This window comes from Rana temporaria, chromosome 6, assembly GCF_905171775.1.
Source record: "Rana temporaria chromosome 6, aRanTem1.1, whole genome shotgun sequence".
Classification (NCBI taxonomy): Eukaryota; Metazoa; Chordata; class Amphibia; order Anura; family Ranidae; genus Rana; species Rana temporaria.
Genome location: NC_053494.1, coordinates 126,506,821 through 126,531,193, shown reverse-complemented (window position 1 = coordinate 126,531,193; position 24,373 = coordinate 126,506,821). Strand labels below are relative to the sequence as shown.

At 44.2% G+C, this 24,373-nt stretch overlaps 1 protein-coding gene across 1 annotated transcript in view; it reads right to left on the bottom strand.

Annotated features, from left to right (window-relative positions):
• The window catches only part of C6H2orf80 (chromosome 6 C2orf80 homolog), a 55,804-nt gene that overhangs the window by 23,398 nt on the left and 8,033 nt on the right, over positions 1-24,373 (bottom strand). The window contains exons 3-6 of the mRNA XM_040357325.1: positions 17,374-17,455; positions 9,922-10,004; positions 4,663-4,747; positions 1,508-1,567 (exon numbers count right to left, since the gene is read on the bottom strand). Coding sequence (XP_040213259.1) covers positions 1,508-1,567; positions 4,663-4,747; positions 9,922-10,004; positions 17,374-17,455 — 310 coding nt within the window. The remainder of the gene's footprint in view (positions 1-1,507; positions 1,568-4,662; positions 4,748-9,921; positions 10,005-17,373; positions 17,456-24,373) is intronic.

The following is a 24,373-nucleotide window of genomic DNA, read 5'->3' as shown; positions in this document are numbered from 1 at the left end:
ACCTGTATGCACTCAGCTGCCCCCCTCATCTGTATATATGTCAGCCCCCCCCCCCTGTACACAAACAGCCTCCTCCCTTGACTTGTACTCACAGCCCCCACTTGTAAGGTCACGGTGGTCTTCCTTCTCCCAAGTCCTGTTTCCACATGTCCCTTTGAAAAAACATTACAGGCAGCAAAGCAAACATGAGGGTGCACATACAGGAAGCAGCCAGAGGTGGCAGTAAAGAGCTCTGTAAGCTCCGTGAAACTGATTTTACAACAGCTGTGGAGCCGACTCACACAAACACAGAGTCAGCACAGCTACAGATGCGAGCATGGCAGACCATTGCTGATTCCAGGGGGGTCACTCGCCCCCCCATAAACCTATGAGCGGACGCCCATGATCCCAAAACTAAAGAATTATGAGTGGGATGTGACACAAATAGTCACTTCTAGGAGTTGTATCCCTGTACCCCGCCCCACCACCATCTTTTCCTTCCCTTTCCCTCTCCCCACCCCCTCCTTCATGCCACCCTTTGCCTTTTCCATTCCCTCCTTTCCTATCTTTTTTTCCTGAACCCTCCCCCTTCTCCTTCCTATTTCCTTCATTTTTCCTCTCCCTTCTTTCCCCCCATTTCTTTCCTTCCCACCTCTCTCTTAAAGTGTTACTAAACCCAGGACCCCGCATTCACTATAAATCAGGGGTGTCCAAACTTTTTTCAAAGAGGGCCATATTTGATGAAGTGAACATGCGTGAGGGCCGACCATTTTGCCTGACATTCTTTGAAACATTAAAGTAATTCTCTTGCATTTGTGGCTGTGTGTGGTGAAGAGTCTAAGGATGAGCTTGGGCGTGTTATTTGGATATACCTTATTTATCGGTGTATAACACACACCTTAACTTTAAATAAAGAACTGTGAAGAAAAATAAGGGTCAGTGCCCATCAATGCAGCCTAATCAATGCCCATCTTCAGCCTCACCATTGCCTAGAATGCAGCCTCACCATTGTCATAAATGCAGCCTCTGAATGCAGCCTTACCATTGCCATGAATGCAGCCTTTAAATGCAGTCTCACCAATGCCATCGGTGCAGCCTGATCCATGCTCATCTGTAGCCTCGAAGGAGACAGGGAGGGGGCGGGACAAATGCCAACAGATTACATACAGGAGAATCTCCTGTTTACTCAGTGGTGTCTTTATTACAAGGACCCACCTCCTATGATAGATATAACAGTCATCCAATGCCAGCCCAAGAGATGGCACTTCCTATTACAGAAGCTGCCAAGTAAACAGGAGATTCTCCTGCATGTAATCTGATGGCACTTGTCCCGCCCTCTCCCTGTCCCCTCCGAGGAATGATAAATACAGTATAGAACGTAGCAAGAATTTGTATGGTACTACTGTATATTTATTATGCTAAATATATTTTACTGCACACATGTCCAATTATATTTTGTGTTCAATAAGCAGTATTTTTTTTGTATCTTTTTCATCTGTTGTATCCTTAGTTTGTGTAATTATTTCACCTGAATATTGAATTGATCTTGGCATTTAATCACTCCTTCTCCAGACTTTCTATGACTAGCATGCAAGGGTGAAACATATCAGAGATGAACGGTCTCCAGTTGGCATTGCTTTTATGGCTAAATACAGTTGCCATAAAAAGTATGTGGACTTATTTGGAATGATATGGATTTCTGCACAAATTGGTCATAAAATGTGATCTGATCTTCATCTAAGTCACAACAATAGACAATCACAGTCTGCTTAAACTAATAACACACAAATAATTAAATGTTACCATATTTTTATTAAACACACCATGTAAACATTTACAGTGCAGGTGGAAAAAGTATGCGAACCCCTAGACTATTGACATCTCCAAGAGCTAATTGGAGTTAGGTGTCAGCCAACTGGAGTCCAATCAATGAGATGAGATGGGAGGTGTTGGTTACAGCTGCCCTGCCCTATAAAAAAACACACACCAGTTCTGGGTTTGCTTTTCACAAGAAGAATTGCCTGATGTGAATGATGCTTCGCACAAAAGAGCTCTCAGAAGACCTACGATTAAGAAATGTTGACTTGCATAAAGCTGGAAAGGGTTATAAAAGTATCTCCAAAAGCCTTGCTGTTCATCAGTCCATGGTAAAACAAATTGTCTATACATGGAGAAAGATCAGCACTGCTGTTACTCTCCCTAGGAGTGGACATCCTGTAAAGATGACTGCAAGAGCACAGCGCAGACTGCTCAATGAGGTGAAGAAGAATCCTAGAGTGTCAGCTAAAGACTTACAAAAGTCTCTGTCATATGCTAACATCCCTGTTAGCGAATCTAAGATACGTAAAACACTAAACAAGAATGGATTTCATGGGAGGATATCACAGAGGAAGCCACTGCTGTCCAAAAAAAACATTGCTGCACATTTACAGTTTGCACAAGAGCACCTGGATGTTCCACAGCAGTACTGGTAAAATATTCTGTGGACAGATGAAACCAAAGTTGAGTTGTTTGGAAGAAACACACAACATTATGTGTGGCGAAAAAGAGGCACAGCACACCAACATCAAAACCTCACCCCGACTGTGAAGTATGGTGGTGGGGGCATCATGGTTTGGGGCTGCTTTTATGCGTCGGGGCCTGGACGGATTGCTATCATCGAAGGAAAAATGAATTCCTATCACGGGCAGACTAGTACTTACCGAGGCCGAGATGCCGAGAGCAGTTCACCCTTGCGACTAAGCACACTTCGATCCCTGGAGGTGAGACAGGGGAGGAAAGGCACAAAGAGGCACAGGCTACCCAGCAGGTTCAAGTAGACTTGTATCAGGGTCTTTCAAGTGGTCAAGCAGCTGTGTCAAACTGGCAGGTGCGTGGCTTGCTGGAAGAACTTAATCAGAGAGTCCAAAACCAGACTGAGGGTCAAGCACGGGCTGGCAAGATAGTCCAAACACAGCTGGAGGTACTGTGTAGGGAACATACAAGGCAAGTCCAGGTCACAGGCAAAAGGTCAAGGCAAGGAGATAAGAGGCAAAGTCCAGGTCACAGGCCGAGAGTCAAACACAGGAGACAAGCGGAATCCGTAATACAAGCCGAGGTCAGGTCCAGGAGAAGAGTCAGAGGCAATCTGGGTCACAGCAGGTAATCAAACACAGGAACAAGTCACAGGAAACTGAAGACAAACCAGCAATCCCTCTGAGCACTTCCTGAGCTTTTATAGACAGTTTCACTGTCAACTTTGCTGTCATCTAGCATTCAAATGAAAGTAGAACATGACTCTTCACAATGTGTTTCTCTCACAATTCCCAAGTTTATCAAGACATTTTGCAGGAGAACTTAAGGCCATCTGGCTCAACAGAAGATGGGTGTTGCAACAGGACAACGATCCAAAGCATAAAAGTAAATCAACAACAGAATGGCTTAAACAGAAGAAAATACGCCTTCTGGAGTGGCCCAGTCAGAGTCCCGACCTCAACCCGATTGAGATGCTGTGGCATGACCTCAAGAAAGCGATTCACACCAGACATCCCAAGAATATTGCTGAACTGAAACAGTTCTGTAAAGAGGAATGGTCAAGAATTACTCCTGACCGTTGTGCACGTCTGATCTGCAACTACAGGAAACGTTTGGTTGAAGTTATTGCTACCAAAAGAGGTTCAACCAGTTATTAGATCCAAGGGTTCACATACTTTTTCCACCTGCACTGTGAATGTTTACATGGTGCTTTCAATAAAAACATGGTAACATTTAATTATTTGTGTGTTATTAGTTTAAGCAGACTAGATGTCTAGATGTCTAGATGTCTAGTTGTGACTTAGATGAAGATCAGATCACATTTTATGACCAATTTGCGCAGAAATCCATATCATTCCAAAAGGGTTCACATACTTTTTATGGCAACTGTAAAAAAAAATACTAAACCAACTGATGTCATTGGTGTATAGCTTCTCCTTTTTTAGGGTTCACTAGGTGAACCCTAACTCCTACAGCGCCCCCTGTGGTTAACTCCCAAACTGCAACTGTTATTTTCACAATAAACAATGCAATTTAAATGCATTTTTTGCTGTTAAAATGACAATGGTCCCAAAAATGTGTCAAAATTGTCCGAAGTGTCCGCCATAATGTCGCAGTCACGAAAAAAATTGCTGATCGCCGCCATTAGTAGTAAAAAAATAATAATTAATAAAAATGCAATAAAACTATCCCCTATTTTGTAAACGCTATAAATTTTGCGCAAACCAATCGATAAACGCTTATTGTGATTTTTTTTACCAAAAATAGGTAGAAGAATACGTATCGGCCTAAACTGAGGAAAAAAAATTTTATAAATGTTTTTGGGGGATATTTATTATAGCAAAAAGTAAAAAATATTGAATTTTTTTCAAAATTGTCGCTCTATTTTTGTTTATAGCGCAAAAAATAAAAACCGCAGATTTCCCACCTTTTATTTGTGGGAAAAAAGGACGCCAATTTTGTTTGGGAGCCACGTCGCACAACCGCGCAATTGTCTGTTAAAGCGATGCAGGGCCGAATCGCAAAACCTGGCCTGGGCATTTAGCTGCCTAAAGGTCCGGGGCTTAAGTGGTTAAAGGAATAACAGATTTGGAAATGTGCATGTATTGCAGAGATGTATGAAATAAATGTTGTCTTGTTTTAATCTAAAATTCACTTTATTTTTCTTACCATTAGCGTTCCTGCAAAAGAAGATAGAATCATAGCTTCTCTTTCCATCCGGTTAGGGTATTTATGTTGATTTAGTGCTAGCTTGCTATGAAAGAAAAAATACTTTAGTTTACTGTTATCAATACTGGGTAGTTAGTTATGCAGTAATTAGGTGCATTTTTGAAAAGTGAAATCACACATGTAGACATGGGGCCAGATTCAGAGAGATCGGCGCATCTTTAGATAGGCGTAGCGCATCTCATATGCGCTACGCCATCGTAACATTGAGAGGCAAGTACTGTATTCACAAAGCACTCCCATATGTGCGCCGGCGTAACGTAAATGGCCCGACGTAAGCCCGCGTAATTCAAAGTAGGCAGGTAGTGGGCGTGTTGTATTAAAATGAATCGTGACCCCATGTAAATGAAGCGCCGAACGAACAGCGCATGTGCGCGCTTGCTCAGAATCACGTGAACGTAACCTATGCCCAGCCACATTCACGTACGACTTACGTAAACAACGTAAAATCCGACGGCTGTTTCGTCGTCCATACCTTAGCATTGGCTGCGCCTCATATAGCAGGGGTAACTTTACGCCGGACGTACCCCTTATTTAAACGGCGTAGCTTACTGCGACGGGCGCAAGTACGTTCGTGAATCAGCGTATATAGCTCATTTACATATTTGACGCGTAAATCAACGGAAGCACCCCTAGCGGCCAGCGTAAATATGTACCCAAGATACGACAGCGTAGGAGACTTACATCGGTCGTATTAAGCCAAAATTCAGGTGTATCTTGTTTCCTGAATACGGCGCATAGATACGACAGCGCATCCTAGAACTTACACGGCGTATCAATAGATACATCGGCGTAAGCTGACTGTGAATGTGGCCCATACTGTGCTTTCATAGAGCACTCCACGCTGTTACATCAAGGACCCAAATTTTTTATTTTCTTGTATCCATGTCCTGACTGAACGCATAAAAACCTATACCTAAAACCCTTCCCTAAGCCTGTTTTTACCTGCCATGGTTAAAAAATAAGAAAAAAACAAAAACACAAACTTACACGGTTTCAATCGTTAATGGGCAGGCTGAATATACCAAGTTGATCAATCGATCAACTTGGATACAACCAGCCTGCCAGATTATTTTGCTAGCGGCTAACATAGCCGCTAGCAATAATCACTATCTTCTCACGGCAGGGAGTGATTTCCCTGCCTGCCCCCCAGGAGACGACAATCGCTGATTCCCCTGTCAGTACTGTCTGTGTTGATGGAGAAATTGTGCAAACCCATGGTTATAGGAAAGAAATCTGCACCGTGTATGGCGGGCCTAAGGCCTCGTACACACGATCGTTTTCCTCGACAGAATCCATCAAGAAACTTGGTGGCAGAGCTTTTTTGCCAAGGAAAACGGTCGTGTGTATGTTTTTCGTCGAGAAAACTGTCGTGGAACTCGACGAGAAAAAAAGAGAACAAGTTCTCTTTTTCCTCGACGGGAGTCTCAATTTCCTTGTCGTGTTTCTCGTCGGGCTGGTTTACGACGAGAAACACGTTCGTGTGTATGCTTTTTTTTTTTAATTTTCAAATGCAACTTTTTTTGGACAAATACAGATTAATAAATGTAAGTAAATACAAAGACAATGTAATACCAATTTTTGGGGGTAAAATATAAAAGATGATGTTACAGTGAGTACATAGATATCTAACATGTCACGCTTTAAAATTGTGCACCCTTATGGAAAGGCGACAAACTACAGTACAGTACTTTAAATTGTCCATAGGTGACAATTTAACCACTTGCTGACCAGTCACCGTCATTATACTGCAGCAGGTTGGCACGGCTGCGCGAATCGCCATAGGTGTACGCCGGCCATTCAAAGAGTGATAGGGGCACACGCAGAGCCGATGCGTGTGGCCACCCGCGATTGCTCCACAGAGAGCCAGAATGGGGATCTGTGTATGTAAACAGATCCCCATTCTGACAAGGGGTAGAAAGAGGTCTGCTGTTCCTAGTGATCAGGAACAGCGATCTCTCTCCTCCTCCAGTTACTACACTCTCCCCAAAGTTAGAAACACCTCCCTAGGGAACACTTAACCCCTTGATTGCCCCCAATGTTAACCCCTTCCCTGCCAGTAACATTTATACAGTAATCAGTGGCTATTTTTAGATGTCACAGGTCCCAAAAAAGTGTCAAAAGTGTCCAATCTGGCCATCGCAATGTCGCAGCCCTGCTAAAAATTGCAGATTGACGCCATTACTAGTAAAAAATAAATAAATAATAAAAAAGACATAAATCTATCCCCTATTTTGTAGACGCTATAACTTTTAGGCCTCGTACACACGAGGGGACATGTCCGATGAAGACGGTCCGCGGACCGTTTTCATCGGACATGTCCGCTCGGAGATTTCGGTCTGATGGTTGTACACACCATCAAACCGAAATCCGCGCGGACAGGATACGCAGTGACGTGGCCGCGACGATGACGCGGCGACGTGCGCGACCCTGGAAGGTCAATGCTTCCACGCATGCGTCAAATCACTTCGACGCATGCGGGGGATTGCGGCCCAGCGCACATGTCCGATGAGTTGTACAGACCATCGGACATGTCCGACGGACATGGTGCCAGCGGACATGTTTCTTAGCATGCTAAGAAACATTAGTCCGCTGGAAACCTGTCTGCTCGGACGGGAGTCCGGTCCGCTCGCCCATACAGACGACCGAACATGTCCGCCGGAAATGGTTTTCAGTAGACATGTTTGGTCGTGTGTACGAGGCCTTATGCAAACCAATCAATATACGTTTATTGTAATTTTTTTACCAAAAATATGTAGAAGAATACATATTGGTCTTAACTGATGAAGACATTTTTATGTTTTATGGGATAGTTATTATAGCAAAAAGTTAAAAATATTTTCTTTCAAAATTGATGCTCTTTTTTTGTTTATACTGCAGAGGTGATCAAATACCACCAAAAGAATGCTCTATTTGTGGGGGTAAAAAGGACATACATTTTGTTTGGGTACAACGTCGCACGACCACACAATTGTCAGTAAAAGTGACGCCGTGCCGTATCACAAAAAATGGCCTGGTCATTAAGAGGGCAAATCCTTCCAGTCCTTAAGTGGTGCAGGTTACCAGTTTAGTGCTAGAATTATTGCTCTCACTCTGACACTTGTGGTAATACCTCACATGTGTTGTGCGATCATCACTGTTTACATATGCATGCGGGACTGACTTGTGTGTTCGCCACTGAGAGGAAGAACATGGGGGGGGGCTTTCAAAAGAAAAAATATTTATTTTATTATTATTGTTTTTTTTACATTGTTTCTTTAAAAAAAAATGTGATCACTATGCGGCCAGTAAACAAAGAGCCGGAACTGGACGTGACAAAATAGTCGTTGCTTCCAAGTTCTGATGTCACATCGTGGGAGGAACAACTTCAGTTACTCTCATTGTGAGTCCAGAGCTGGATGCTGCTGTTCGCATCATTACTGGGCTTCCCAGTAGCGATTCCAGTAAAGGTGGCAATGGGAGGGGGTGGGACCCCTTTCCACCACCTGTAAAAGTATTCCATCGGCTGCTTAGCCAAGCTCATTACTTTTACTTGCTTTTGCTTTTACTTTATTACTTTTACTTGCAAGAGAATCGCTGGGGCTAAAAAATTATGATGGGATCATGGTTGTAGCCTTAACCATGATCCCAGCACAACCACTTTAAATGACAATTGCACGGTCATACAACACTGTACCCAAATGAACATTTTATAATTTTAGAAATAATTTGGGAATTTCGAAAAATAGAGCTTTCTTTTGATAGTATTTGATCACCTCTGCGGTTTTTATTTTTTGTTAAAAAAAAATTAAATACCAATTTTTTATTTCTTTTTTAATTATATTTTTTTTATATTTTGTTATAAAATTTAGCAAACGGGTAATTTTTTTCCTTCATTGATGTATGCTGATGAGGCTGCACTGATGGGCTGCACTGATGGGCACTGATGGGCTGCACTGATGGGCACCGATGGGCTGCACTGATGGGCACTGATGTGCTGCTCTGATGAGCACCGATAAGGCACTGGTGGGCACTGAGAGGTGGCACTGATGGGTGGCACTGAAGGGCATTGATAGGTGGCACTGGTGGGCACTGAGAAGTGGCACTAATAGGTGGCATTGATAGGTGGCACTGATAGCTGGCAGTGATGGGCACTGATAGGTGGAAGTGATGGGCACTGATGGGTGGCAGTAATGGGCACTAATATGCCACACTGTTAGGTGGCACTGATGAGGCACTGATTGGCACCACTGGTGGGTATTGATAGGTGGCACTTGTGGGCATTGGTAGGTGGCACTCATGGGCATTGATAGGTGGCACTGGTGGGCACTGTGGGTACTTTCAGATGGCACTTGCTGGTGGCAATGGCACGTGGCACTGACTGCACAGAGGAGGCAGAATTGCCTCCTTCCTCTTCGGGACCGATGTCCCTTACACATAAGCCGGTGATAGGCTTTTTTTTCTCCTCACACTGTCAGCGTGAGAAGAAAATAAAATGATTACCGGCTTTTGTTTCATCACGTGATCAGCTGTCATTGGCTGACAGCTGATCATGTGTTAAGGGGCCGGGACCGGCCCCTTACTCGGATCTGTGATCACCCGAGTCTCAGTGACTCGGGTGATCACAGTACAGGGGTGCGGGGTGCGCGTAAAGGGGAGGACGTCTATTGACGTCCTCCGGCATTTGGGGTCCATGCTGCAGCCGTCATTCGGCTATAGTGGTTAAAATAGCTGCTCCACATCAAACAGAATGTTTTTTGTATTGCTTTGGTACATGTTTCCCAGGGCAGTGCCAAACAGTGCATGTCCTTTGTTTGATAATACCTTGCCTATTAGCCAAGAAATTGACCAATAATATTTTTTAGCTTTCGGCTCTCATTGACTTTAATGGGGTTTGGTTTTCGGAACCCAAACTTTAATCATGTGCTGCTAACCTGCTTTAAACTGAACCTAGTGATGTTTTGCTTATATCTGCATATGATGTTACATTTTGCTAGAAAAAAATAAAATAAAAACTGTTTCTAATTAACTCCTCATTTACCCTTAAAGCTGACCCCCCCAAACTGCAGTTATTATATTGCTGCAGATTTTTTTTATTTCTATTTCTATTTTACTTAGGCATTGCAAAGTGGTCATCTACAATTATAATAAAGTACACTGTTTTATTCTGAACTGCAAATGATACAATATTCAAAGTACAGAAATATAATAAAAAAAACTTACATTCTTTCTTTTCTAAATGCCTCATTGTTACTGGAAGATCTAAGCCACTGCAGGGCAACACCAATAGCCAGATCATAATGAGCCTGAAAACAAAATAACAGTTTAATGTGAATAAAGTGTATGTAAAGGCAAAACCAGTTTTATTTTCAGTTTTGGACAGTATATTTATAAGCATAATGCCGCTTACACACGATCGTTTTTCGGGTTGTAAAAAATTAAGTTTTAAGGGTCTAGAAAAAACAATGTTTTTTTTCAACCCAATCATTAAAACGGCCTTCCCTCTACACGATCGTGAAAAAAAATGCTCTAGCAAAGCGCGGTGACGAACAACACGTACGACGGCACTATAAAGGGGAAGTTCCATGCTGATGGCGCCATCCTTTGGGCTGCTTTTGCTGATTTTGTGTTAGTAAAAGACGATTCGCGCTTTTCAGTCTGTTACAGCGTGATGAATGTGTTTACTCTATTATGAATGCTAGTTTTACCAGAACGAGTGCTCCCGTCTCATAACTTGCTTCTGAGCATGCACGTTTTTTTCACGTCGTTAAAGCCCACACACACAACCATTTTTTACGATGTTAAAAACGACGTGAAAAATTAGAGCATGTTCGAAATTTTTAATGGTAATTTTTTACATCGTGAAAAATGCTCTGGAGCCCACACACGATCGTTTTTAATGACATTTAAAAAAAATGTCATTTTTTACAACCTGAAAAACGGTCGTGTATACGCGGCATAAGACCCTTCTTGCTGCCTGTATCCCCACTGGGGATATTCGCCATCTATTTATACCAATGACCATTGTAATCAAGGTAGAAAGTGAGAGGAAATCTTTAAATGTGGTTGTCACCTGTTACAGTTGTCTAAAGCCTCATACACACGATCGGACTTCAAACAATCTTTTCCTTGTTTTTTTGTTTGAAGGCAGTATGGCACACCCATAGCATACACACGGCAGGACTTTTCTGCAAACTTTCCCAACATCACATGGTTTTTCTGCTTTTTTCTGCTCTTTACCGCCACCCTTTGGTCAACTTCTGCTATTGTTGGTTGATTTTAACATTGATTCTGGGCATGCGTGTTTGTACTTCGGACAAAAGTCCAATGGATTTCTGTACACACGATAGGACTTTGCACCGTAGAACTTTTGTCCGATGAAAACCAAAAAGTTTGTCCGATGGAGCGTAGATACAGTAGGAATTTTCTGAAAACTTGCTCATTTTGAAGTTTGTTGTCAAAAAGTCCTACCATGTGTATGGGGCTTTAGAGGGAAATTCCCCTTAAAGCGGAGGTTCACCCTCAAAATTAACTTTTTTGCTAACCTATCTGCAGCCTTAATAAAGGCTTGTAGCGTTGTAAATTTTTTTTCAATGTGTACACTTACCTGTCTTCAGCTGCACTTCCGGGTCTTCTTCCTTGCGGGGAGTGGGCGTGTCGCTCCTTTTCCCCGATGGGGAGCTCTGCGCAATGTCTCCTGGGAGTGAGTGTTGTTCCTCCCAGGAGACGATTGACGTGCGGGTAAAGCACGTCATCGCCTTCCGAAAATATCCTACGGGGACTCGGCTCTTTACGGCACTATACAGCGCCTGCGCCTGCCAGGTAGAGCTGACTGCGCAGGCGCCGTAAAGTGCCGAGTCCCCCTCTGATATTTTCGGAAGGCGATGACGCACTTTACCTGCACGTCAATCATCTATACGTCGTCTTAGGAACGCCTGCTCCCAGGAGGAGCGAGAACCCCGAAGCCGGGTGAAAAAATGAAAAAACTTAAGTACAGCCCGAAAAAAATAAAAAAAATACAGCATACTGTTGATGTCAGGTGAGAAAGCCGCCGCTCCAGGTGAGCACCCCCAGGCAATCACTGTCTGCTCAGGAACCAAATAGGTGCTGGCAATGCACAGGACATGCGGATAGAGAAATAGATGGACAGCCGCACTCCAAAAAGTCTTAAAAAAGACGTGCTCTTTATTAATGGGAAAAATGCACAGCATACAATCAGCATACAGTGGGGAAAATAGCTGACGCATTTCGCATTGACTTTCAATGCTTAATCATAGCTTCGATTAAGCATTGAAAGTCAATGCGAAACGCGTCAGCTATTTTCCCCACTGTATGCTGATTGTATGCTGTGCATTTTTCCCATTAATAAAGAGCACGTCTTTTTTAAGTCATACTGTTGATGTCAGCAGTATGCTGGATATCACAGTATATAGATTTTTTAGGGTGAACCCCCGCTTTAAGCCTCGTACACACAATCGGACTTCAAACAAACTTTTCCGTGGCTTTTTGTCCGAAGGGAGTTGGCCGGGCACACCCATAGCATACACACGCTCTGACTTTTCTGCAAACTTTCCTAAAACTTTCCCAAAATCACGTGTTTTTTCTGCTCTTTTCTGCTCTTTACCTCCACCCTTTGGTCAACTTCTGCTATTGTTGGTTGATTTTAACATTGGTTCTGGGCATGCGTATTTGCACTTCGGACAAAAGTCTGATGGATTTCTGTACACACGATAGGACTTTGCACCGTAGGACTTTTGTTGCCGAAAAGTTTGTCCGTTTGCAGAGCGAACTTTTGTCCGATGAAAACCGAAAAAGTTTGTCCGATGGAGCGTACACACGGTAGGATTTTTTGGAAAACGTGCTCATTTTGAAGTTTTTGGGCAAAAAGTCAGATCGTGTGTATGGGACTTAAAAGTACACACGATGGCGTGGCGTGTTAAGGCGTGTTTACAGGTGTCAAGTACTTGGACATTAGTTAATTTCATTGGGAAAAATAAATAAAACATTACTGGCCACTGAAATATATTAACGCTCAAGTGATAAATGTTTCTAGTGTTAACTCGCATTTAGACGTGTTAGCACGCATTTACAAGCGTCAAGCATTTTTCTGCCAAAACTCTGCTGCTCCTGGACGCACTGGCAGTGAGGTTTTTTTTTTTGCCTCAAAGCCCATGCCAAAAAAACATTGCTAAAAGCCTATGGTATCCTATTGCTAAAGGCAAATAGACTGTGCACTTTGCAAAGAGCAGTTGCACTCTGCAAGTACGGTTGCTCCAGAGCTCTGCAGGCTAAAGGCCAGTACACACGATCTGACTTTTTGACAACAATTGTCCGACGACCTGTTTTTGCAGACAATCTGACAATTTTTTGACAACAAAATTTTTCGGTTTTCATCGGACAAATGTTCGCTCTGCAAACGGACAAACTTTTCGGCAACAAAAGTCCTACGGTGCAAAATCCTATTGTGTATACAGAAGTCCATGCATGCTCAGAACTCATTTTAAAATCAACCAACAATAGCAGAAGTTGGTTTTGGGAAAATTTGCTGAAAAAGTCCTGCCGTGTGTATGCATACCAAGTTCGCGGCCGACGCCCTTCGAACAAAAATCCATGGAAAAGTCTGTTTGAATTCCGATCATGTGTATGAGGCTTAAATGCTAAATTATGCCAAGGGGACACAGACATTAAAAAATACCCTGACAGTGGTTTTAACCTTTGCTTGCTCAATCCAAAACTAAGAAAAAAGTTTGGGCTGTACACAGGGATGTATTTAGGTTTTGTGCTGCTCTAGGCCTGACTAAACTCATGCACCCCTAATTTAAATATGACCCACCCCTTCCTGTCAAGGCCACGCCCCTTGCAGTTTAAGACCCACCCTGAAATTTTCAAGTGGGGACACTAGTTCTGATGGCCTGGGGGGGGGGGCAATGAATTCCCTTAATTTGCATATATTTCCTCTCATTTCCTGTTTGGCTATGGGACAGGAAGTGAAGGGAAATCTCTGCAATGGGACAGGGATGGTAAAAAATTTGAAGCGGCGCCCCCCCCCCCCACAGTTGCAGAATGCCAACCGCCCACATACTGGAAGCAGTGCGGCCGATTTATGGGGGTGCTAAACTAATTTGCCTAACAGTGTAGCGCAAGCCGGTGGGGACACTGTCCGTGCTGCCCCCCTGCAAAGTACTGCCCTAGGCCTGGGCCTTGTTGGCCTAGGCCAGGATACAGCATTGGCTGTACATACACTTTATTGTTAAAATGGTGTTAAACCCAAAAGCAAACATTAATTCTATTGTAACTTATCATTTCTTAGATGTGATGGCTGCATTCAATTTCTTTTTATGGCTTTCTTTCTTCTATTTTCACCTAGTGATCCACCCAGTAAGCCTGTTCTTTTTCAAAAGAACAAGCTATCCAGCAAAATGTTTCAGTTACAGAGATGAGACAAACCATCAGCTTTTGTTCATTTACTGTCAGTTTGTTAAGGCCCATACACACGATTGGACTTATTGACAACACTTCAAAATGAGCAGATTTTTCAAAAAAATTTAACCGTGTGTACGCTCCATCGGACAAACTTTTTCCGTTTTCATCGGACAAACTTTCCGGCAACAAAAGTCCTATGGTGCAAAGTCCTGCCGTGTGTACAGAAGTCCAAAGTACAAACACGCATTCTCAGAAGCAATGCAAAAGATCAGACAACAATACATAAGTTGACCAAAGGGTGGCGGTAAAGAGCTGAAAAAACACGTGATTTTGGGAAAGTTTGCTGAAAAAGTCCTGCCGTGTGTATGCATACCAAGTTCATAGCCAACGCCCTTCAAACAATAATAAGGGGTACTCCACACCAAAGGGAACACACACATTACTGACAGTTATTTTTATTACAGGGAGCTCACACTACATATAAGCTAGCCCTGCTACAGGATACCCGACATAGAAACATCTGTTTCTGGGATTTTAATACTCTCTTCACCCCCCCCTCTTCACATCCTAAGAGTGGGCAGTGCCATCAAACCCCTTTTTCATATATCATATCCTCTTTTTATCTAGCCTCCTCTAAGTTTGGTGTGTCAAACTCAAATGAAACAGCAGGGTGACCTGAGTTGAGTTCATCTTCATAAAGTCCACTATATTTTTCCTGAGGGCCACACCTAGAGTCCTAATAGAAATATTTTAGCACTTTTCTGCAATTCATATCCACCACTGATGACACAGGAAGAATCACCACACAACAGAGTATAAGGGGTTAAGGTATTTGGTCATAGCATTTCCAGTCACGGCTATCCCTCCCATATCTGAGGTATTAGGTGGCTGGTGAAGTCAGTAAAAATCAAATACTGTACTAGAGTTAGCGCAATTCTACATTGGGCCATTTACTTGTTTTGCAAGGTTAGGTACTGAATCATTATTAATGCCGCATACACACGATCGGAATTTCCAACAAGAAAAGTTTGATGTGAGCTTTTGGTCATAAATTCCGGCCGTATGTAGGCCCCATCGGACTTTTTCTGTCTGAATTTCCGACAGCAAAAATTTGAGAGCTGGTTGCTCTGAATCAAGCAGAAGAGCCGCACTGCCTATTGAACTTAATTTTTCTCGGCTCGTCGTAGTGTTGTACGTCACCGAGCTCTTGATGATGGGAATTTCAGACACATTTGTGTGACCGTGTGTATGCAACACAAGTTTGAGCCAAAATCCTGTTGGAAAAAAATCTACGGTCTTCTTGTCGGAATTTCCGATCGTGTGTACGCGGCATAAGAGTTTGTGGCAGGAATCCCAAGTAAGCCTCTGAGCTTAATCTTTTGTGGCAGGGGCTAAATCAGCTCCTGATAAAAAATAAACATGCACTCAGCCCTGCAATAGGGATTTGGGGGATTAGGTCATGTCTTGACTTGTTCACTTGTTTATCTACATTTCTTAATGTATTATTAGGCCTCTTGCACATGATACTCCTGTTTTAGCATCTACTTTTTCAGCATTTTTTTTTGTATGTATTTGCGTGTATTTACACACATTTTCGCCTATTTGCGTTCTCCTTCTACACAATATGTAAATAGGCATTTGCATTCATTCACGCGTGTTTTGCGCGCATGAGGCATAAATTACTGACCAAAAAAGCAGATTTTTCTATTTATTTATTTCTTACTGAAGAATGCACTACGCTCGTTTACACGCATGTGTGCACGGACACATTATAATTAATGGGCTGTATTTTAGCTCTGTGCATAAACCCCCAGAGATGTCTGTGAAATCGCCCCCGAAGTAGGACTGAAATGCTGGTTTGAAAACCCCCCCCTCAGTGTGAACCTTAAAAATTGGCGTCCTTTTTTTCCCACAAATAGAGCTTTCTTTTGGTGGTATTTGATCACCTCTGCGTTTTTTATTTTTTGCGCTATAAACAAAAATAGAACGACAATTTTGAAAAAAATGAATATTTTTTACTTGTTGCTGTAATAAATATCCCCCAAAAATATATAAAAAAACATTTTTTTTCCTCAGTTTAGGCCGATACGTATTCTTCTACATATTTTTCGTAAAAAAAAATCGCAATAAGCGTTTATTGATTGGTTTGCGCAAAAGTTATAGCGTTTACAAAATAGGGGGTATTTTATGGCATTTTTATTAATATTTTTTTTTACTAGTAATGGCGGCGATCAGCGATTTTTTTTTCGGTATTGCGACATTATGGCGGACACTTCGGACATTTTTGACACATTTTTGGGACCATTGGCATTTTTATAGCGATCAGTGCTATAAAAATGCATTAGATTACTATAAAAATGCCACTGGCAGTGAAGGGGTTAACACTAGGGGGCGGGGAAGGGGTTAAGTATGCCTGGGTGTGTTCTTACTGTGGGGGGGGGGGGGTGGCCTCACTAGGGGAAACACTGATCTTCTGTTCATACATTGTATGAACAGAAAATCAGCATTTCCCCTGCTGACAGGAACGAGAGCTGTGTGTTTACACACACAGCTCCCGTTCCCCGCTCTGTACCGAGCGATCGCGTGTGCCCGGCGGCGATCGCGCCCGCCGGGCACACGCACGGGAGTCGGGGGCGAGCGGGGGGGCGCGCACGCGCGCCTCCGGCGGCGCGCGTGCGCCCCTAGTGGCGGCTAAAAGGCAGGACGTCATAATACGTGATCTCGCCTAGGAGAGCCACCTTGTGGACGTATTATGACGGTGCGGCGACGGCAAGTGGTTAAAGCCTCGTACACACTCTCGGATTTCCACCAGACAAATCCGTGGAATTTTGTCCAAAGGGCGTTGGCCTTGAACTTGTTCTGCATACAGATGACAAAACTTTGTCAGCCAACAAATACGAAACTATGTGTTTTTTTCTGCTCTTTAGCGCCACCCTTTGGGCAACTTCTGCTAATGTTATCTTATGGCTAGCATTGGTTTGGAGCATGTGTGTTTGTACTTTTGATTTTGTACACACGATCAGATAATCCGACATTACACATTTGTTGTCGGAAGATTTTAAAGCATGCTATCCCACATTTGTTGTCGGAAATTCCGACAACAATTGTCCGATTGAGCGTACAAACGGTCGGATTATCCGACAAAACCCTGCCATCATACATTTGTTGTCGGAAAATCCGATTGTGTGTACAGGCCTAAAGAGAGAACTGAATGTTGCACCAGTCATGTGTTTACAATGTATTTTTATTTACCAGGTCATCCAAGCATGAGGATTCCTTCTTTCCTTTTGGGTCAAACTCCTTTTCTCGAAGCGTAGTGCTAACGTAGTCACCCCTTTAAAATAAAATGTGTAAAAGGAAGATTTTTATTTACGTATACTGTACACTTGTGGAAGGTGATATTTGCACAGTAGCCAGTTCTGTTAAATTTCCCGTGCTTAGCGGGATACAATTTGCATTTATGTAAACATATATACATTTGGTTTAAAGTGTGACTGAACTTCAAAAAAACATTTGCTGCGTTATAGCAGATATTTCGAGATGTTAAAGGCTAATTTCACTTTTTTTTTTTAAAGTGTACGTCTTTGCAGGTAATATATATATATATATATATATATATATATATATATATATATATATATATATTGGCCTGGATTCACAGACAGCAGGCGCACATTACGCCGCCACAGCGCATCCCCATTACGCCGACGCAGCGCAGAGAGGCAAGCACTGCATTCAGCAAGCTATTGCTCCCAACGCTGCGTCGGCGTGGCGTAGATTTCGAAGGCGCAGGCCGGCGTAGGTGGAAGTGGGTGTGACCCCATGCAAATGATGGTCCGAGCGTGGTGCAGTGTTTTACGCCAGGCGTATCATGAACGGCGCATGCGCAACGACGCATGTTCAGCACCCCTCTGCGCATGCTCACAACTACGCTGGCGTAACCCCCTAAGATACGCCGGCCCACCACGCACGCTGAGAGCATAAGTACGCCCAGCCATATGCCCGTCCAGTGCAAAAGTACACCAGCTTATCTTCCCTAGGGCAGAGGTACTTTTGTTGTCTGAGCCATGTCAGATACTGAGGGAGAGGAGAAAGAAAAATTTCTCAGCGGAAGAGAGGGCGATCCTGACTTCAGCAATCGCCAAGTATGATGTCTACCTCCATGGCGCACAGAGCTGCAAGGACCAGCAAGGCCAGGAAGCAGGAGATCTTTCAGAATATCACCCTGGAGATCAATGCCCTTGGGCATGAAACCAGGACCTGCAAAGATATACAGAAACAGATCAACGACATGTGTCAGCGGGTCAGGGAGAAGCTGGCCAGGGTGAGAAGGCACTTCAGGGGCACAGGAGGCGGATCAGCTTCTTCTCTCAAGTTGACACCTGAGGAGGAGGTGATTGCCAGCCAGGGCCGGACTGGGAATGAAAACCAGCCCTGGAAATAATTTCATACCAGCCCCATAGCATAATTATACCAGCCCAACATCATAACATAATTTTCTTGTTAAAAAAACATACATTTTAAAGCACATTTGAAGAGTGTATTATGTATAAATACAACACATATAAAAGCACATAGGGTATATATATATATATATATATATATATATATATATATATATATATATATATATATATATATATATATAAGCAAATTACAGTTAAAAGTGGTAAAAGTGGAGCAATCATCAAGAACAGTCCACTTATTGCTATGGTCATATGTTGCCAGATAAAAGAATAATCAAAGAATTGACTTCAAAGTATGGAGGATATAAAAAAAAATCAAAACTTTATTAACTTAACATAAATAAATTACTCACAAAGATACAAAATATTAGTAGATAAATATTACACAAAAAAAAACAAAAAAAGGGGCAATGGTGAGAGAGAGAGGGGGTGCAATGGTGAAAGAGAGAAGTGCAATGATGAGAGAGGGGGTGCAACAATGAGAGAGAGAGGGGAGGTGCAATGGTGACAGAGAGGGGGTGCAATGGTGAAAGAGCGAGAGAGAGAGAGTGCAACGGCGAGAGAGAGGGTGCAATGGCGAGAGAGGGGGTGCAACGGCGAGAGAGAGAGGGGGTGCAGCGGCGAGAGAGAGAGGGGGTGCAATGGTGAGAGAGAAAGCGGGGGTGTAACGGCGAGAGAGAGAGGGGTGCAATGCTCTGCAGGCCAAAACAATTCTAAATGCACATTTATTTTTACCTGAAAAAAAAAAAGAAATCCACGAGACAGAGCCAGAGAGGGGCTGCAATGGTGAGAGAGAGAAGGGGGGGCTGCAATGGTGAGAGGGTGAGAGAGAGAGGGGGGGCTGCAATGGTGAGAGAGAGAGAGGTGCAATTGTGAGAGAGAGGGGTGCAATGCTCTGCAGGCCAAAACAATTATACATTTTTACCTGAAAAAAAGTTAAATTAAATCCACGAGAGAGAGAGACAGAGAGGGGCTGCAATGGTGAGAGAGAAAGGGGGGTTCAATGATCTGCAGGCCAAAACAATTATAAATGCACATTTAATTTTACCTGCTTTAAAAAAAACAAGGGGGTGCAACGGCGAGAGAGAGGGGGTGCAGCGGCGCGAGAGAGAGGGGGTGCAACGGCGCGAGAGAGAGGGGGTGCAACGGCGAGAGAGAGAGGGGGTGCAACTGCGAGAGAGAGGGGGTGCAACGGCGAGAGAGAGAAGTGCAATGATGAGAGAGAGAGGGGCACAACAATGAGAGAGGGGGGTGCAATGGTGACAGAGAGGGAGAGAGAGAGGGGGTGCAACAGCGAGAGAGAGAGGGGGTGCAAGAGGGGGTGCAACTGCGAGAGAGAGGGTGCAACTGCGAGAGAGAGAGGGTGCAACTGCGAGAGAGGGAGGGTGCAACTGAGAGAGAGAGAGGGTGCAACTGCGAGAGAGAGAGGGTGCAACTGCGAGAGAGAGAGAGGGTGCAACTGCGAGAGAGAGGATGCAACGCCGAGAGAGAGGGGTAGCAAAGGTGACAGAGAAAGGGGGGTGCACCATGCAATGGTGAGAGACTCTCACATAATAATGTCTCTCTCTCACCATTGCATGGTGCACCCCCCCCCCCCTCTCTCTGAGAGCTGCGAAGCCGAAGCCTTGGCACAAAGCCTGGCCCGCGAGAGGGCAAATGTCTGGCCTGATGAAAAGTGCTGCTCAGAGTTTGAGCTTTTATTTTTATTTTTGGTGCCGTGCACCTGTAAGGGCATGCCATGGCTGTTAATGGCATGATGCCCTTTTTTTCTTTCACGGATGTCACAGCACCATGCACACGGTGAGGAGTGCAGAATTTGTGACTGGACACCGTCTTGCAGGGGCAGGGTTTGCCCAGTGAGGTCATTTTGACCGCGTGACTGGTGTGTGAGTGTGTGTATGTGTGACATTCCTGCCAGCAAGGCGTGTCACCTTGGTTCGTCGGGGAGAGGTTATCCCCACGACCGTGTGAATGTGGTATGAATGGACAGCAACATCATTGGGGCCTTGGCATTGCGTTGCTGCTCCCAAGTCCCGCGCGGTGGACTTGGGCTAAACCAATGTGAGGTGGATGTGGTGTGTGAGCTAGGGACCACAGTGGTGTGCATGCGTGCATTGTCCGTGTGCCATGATGAATGTGTTTGTTTAACGTGCAAGTTTGTTTAACGTGTATCTTCTCTCTCCTCTGGTTTGGGGATTCCGGTATGGAGTCAGGAGATGGGGCCCAAGTGCATATGCCGAGTCACCTGGAAGGGAAAAGACAGGAGGATGTTAGTCGTGCATGTGCCCCTCGTGATGTCTGCATCATGGGGTCGGACAGTCATGCCTCACTCCCATGTCACTCACCAACCAGCCAGCTGTCCCAGTACACGTTCTGTTCGAATTCTGTTGGGATGTTGCTTTGATGGTATATGTAGCTGTTGTGGCTGGCCCCGGGGTGTTTGGCACGGACGTGCCATATGAGGCATTGGGCATCGGCTATCACCTGTACGTTGATGGAATGCCACTGCTTACGATTGCGGTATATGTGCTCTGTGGCACGGGGGGGGGCCGTAGTGCCACATGTGTGCAATCAATGGCCCCGACGGTGCGTGGGAATCTGGCAATTCTGTAGAAATCCTGCATTGTCTTCTGCCGCAGGTGCTCATTGGTGGGTTTGATGTGGTGGGACATGCGTGTGAGGATTGCGGGGACAACCTGGTGCACACATCTGCTCATGGTGGATTGTGACATCCCAGCCACGACTCCACTTGTTAGTTGAAAAGATCCACTTGCAAGGAAATGAAGTGTTGCCAGGACCTTGACCAGTGGCTGCACTGCATGTGAGCGTTGTGTCTGGCTGGTGATGTCATCATGCAGGGTTTTGGCTATTTCCAGGATGGCAGCAGGGCTGAATCTGAAGATGTGAAACACCTCCGATTCCCCCATGCCAAAGACGTTCATGCGCGTTCGGTATATCCTCTCCTGTGCCCTCCTCCGTGCCTGTGGACGCAGTAGTGCTATGATCATGGCTGCCCCTGGCATGTTGGCATACGGACGTGTTGTCCTGCAAGTGTGGTTTCTCAGCTCATCCGTAACGGTGCTGCTGCAGCTGCTCTCCAGCTGACCTGTGCACGTCTGTTGCTGAGTTACACCTCCTTTATGGGGAATAACTTTACGCCGGACGTAGAACTTACGCGCACCGCGCGTAGCCTGCGCCGGGCGCACGTACGTTCGTGAATCGCCGTATTTACCTAATTTGCATATTTGAATGCCTAATCAATGGGAGAAGCAACATGCGTCCAGCCCATATTTGCGCCCACGCTACGCCGGCATGTGCAAGATACGTCGGCGTAGGATGGCCTGTTTTTAGGTGTATGTTGGTTTGTGGGTCTGGCGCACACATACGCCGGGCGCACATTTGCACTACGTTGGCGTAAAGTGATTTACGTTGGCGTAAGTGCTTTGTGAATCCGGGCCATTGTTTTTTTCTCAGAAACCTACAGAGCTTTAGTGAATTGTGGTTGCAATGTCTTCCTTCAGCTTTGTGCCTGTACCTCTGTACGGGCTGTTAGTTTCAGAGCTGCAGGAAGACAGCATCAGCGCCCACACAGTCCATTGAAACAAGTCCTGCTGCGGTGGAAGATGGGACTTGTTCATTTGTATAAAATGTGACAGCAGGTACAGAGAGTGGATCTCCCTCCCACTGTCTCAGAAAAGGGCGGGGAGGCTTGTCCTTTAATTATGCTTACGCAGTAACCTGAAAATCTACCTTTGTCTAAAATTCCTCCTGAATAATAGTAGTGCTGTTCCTGGTATGTGAGAGTGCCTAGATAGCCCTATGCCTACATTCCTATAGCTGGATATATGCAGTGTGGGAGCTAAAGTACTGCTGCATCTCATAGATAGTCTCACCAGATGTGGAATGAGATTCGGTGATATCACAATTGTGCTGCTCACTGTTCACCTTGCTTGAAGGCTCTGACATGGCTGAGATCGCTGACTAGCAAACCAGCAGGTGACCAACTCCCGATCAGCACTCTCAGCCTTTCGTGAGGGGTGGCGCCCCCCCCCCCCCTGTCAGAACATAATAGAACAGCAGTGGAGGTTTCTGTACTAACATCGGACTGTTAGTACATGGGCTCCTACCTGCGCTGTATGGGTTTTTTTTGTTGCAGTGTGTACTAGGCTTTAGGCATAGTAGATCAATAAATTGGGGAAAGATAAAGGAGACTATGAGCAATTAACCCCATGTAAGCCATGCTCAAACAAAGCTAAGTCAGTGATTTTTTTGTACATCATTCTGATAAGGGGGGAGGTGACGATACCTCCCCTGGACTGTAAAATATGTCATATATGAATAGTGCAGGCATTAATACACATTTTCCCCACTGCTTCTTTTTATGTATCTGCAGGGCTAGACCAAGGGGTAAGCAGAAGAGGTACTACCTTGGGTGCTTCAGCAGGAAGTGGTGCAAAATGGCAAGACCTGCAAGCTATGCTGCTGATGTAGTTCTCTTTTAAGCTTTCTTTTTTTCTGTTTTCATTCAGTAATCCAGCCAGTAAGTTTGTCGTTTTTCAAAAGAACAAGCTCTCCGGCAGAATGTATCAGTTACAGAGATGAGACAAACCATTTAAAAGAGATGTATGGTTTTGTCTGTTTTTTTGCAGATTAATACTTACCTAGGTGAATGCAGCATCGGTCTGACTCTCTGTGATGTCAGCAGAGAGTGGACTTCAGCCCGCTCTTTGCTGAAAACGGGTCACAGGAGTGCAGAATGAACTGCACTCCTGTGATCCACAGGAGAAGTACAGCCATACGAACTTTGGCTGTACTTCTGTGATGGAGATTACCAAAATGAATATTTTTGTATTATGTTACTTTCCTCCTGAGCTACTCAAATGTTGCCTTTCTTTTCTTATATTCTTCTATTTCTCTTATTTCTTGATCTATATAAGATATGTATACATATGTATGTGTGAAAATATACTACAGTGTTATTATCCTTAAATGAAGTGACATAGTTACAGGGTTAAAATCTACAAGAGACAGATGGCTTAGCTTCTAATCCAAAACAGATGTGTCTCCAGAACCCCTCCCTTGTACTTTTCACTCCAAAGCCCCTGTGAATTTGAGTTGAGGACCCTGTGCTTCTGGATATGCCACGAGGAGTTTTTGTGCCAAGAATGAGACGTTGCAGGAACCACCATATATGGACTGAACCAATCAAATGTGAATGATGTCATTTTGTCTATAAGGCCAATAAAGGTTCCGCCTCTCTCTCTCTGACGCTGGAACACAGAAAGAAGCAGTCTGTTCCTCAGCTCTCTGCATGCTTTCATAATTTGGGTCAACGGCAGAATGGGTTATGCCCTGAAGTTGTGTCAGGGGTTATCAATCCTTATCACTTCTCCTTTAACTTTAACAGGGGTGCTTGCAATGATCAGAATGTATTTATTTATGTAAAACCTTTAGACCAAAAGGAAAAAAAATGTTGCCATAACTGCTATAAAGTACTAGCTGGAGTTTGGCTTCAAGTTGTTAGTGTATTTAAATCTGCTAGTACATCTAAAAATTCCCTTCCCCAAGATTAAAAATTCTGATGTTGAATGATGCCCCCTATGCTCATTCATTCAGAGTGGGGGCACTTTTATACAGATGGTGTGTTACTGGCCAGATCACTGCATGAAAACAAAGGGGAGGGGATAAGGCTTAAAGGAGTACAGCCAAAGATATTTTGGCTATTCTACTCCTGTGGATCACAGGAGAGCATTTAGTTCTGCACTCCCGTGACCTGTTTTCAGCCA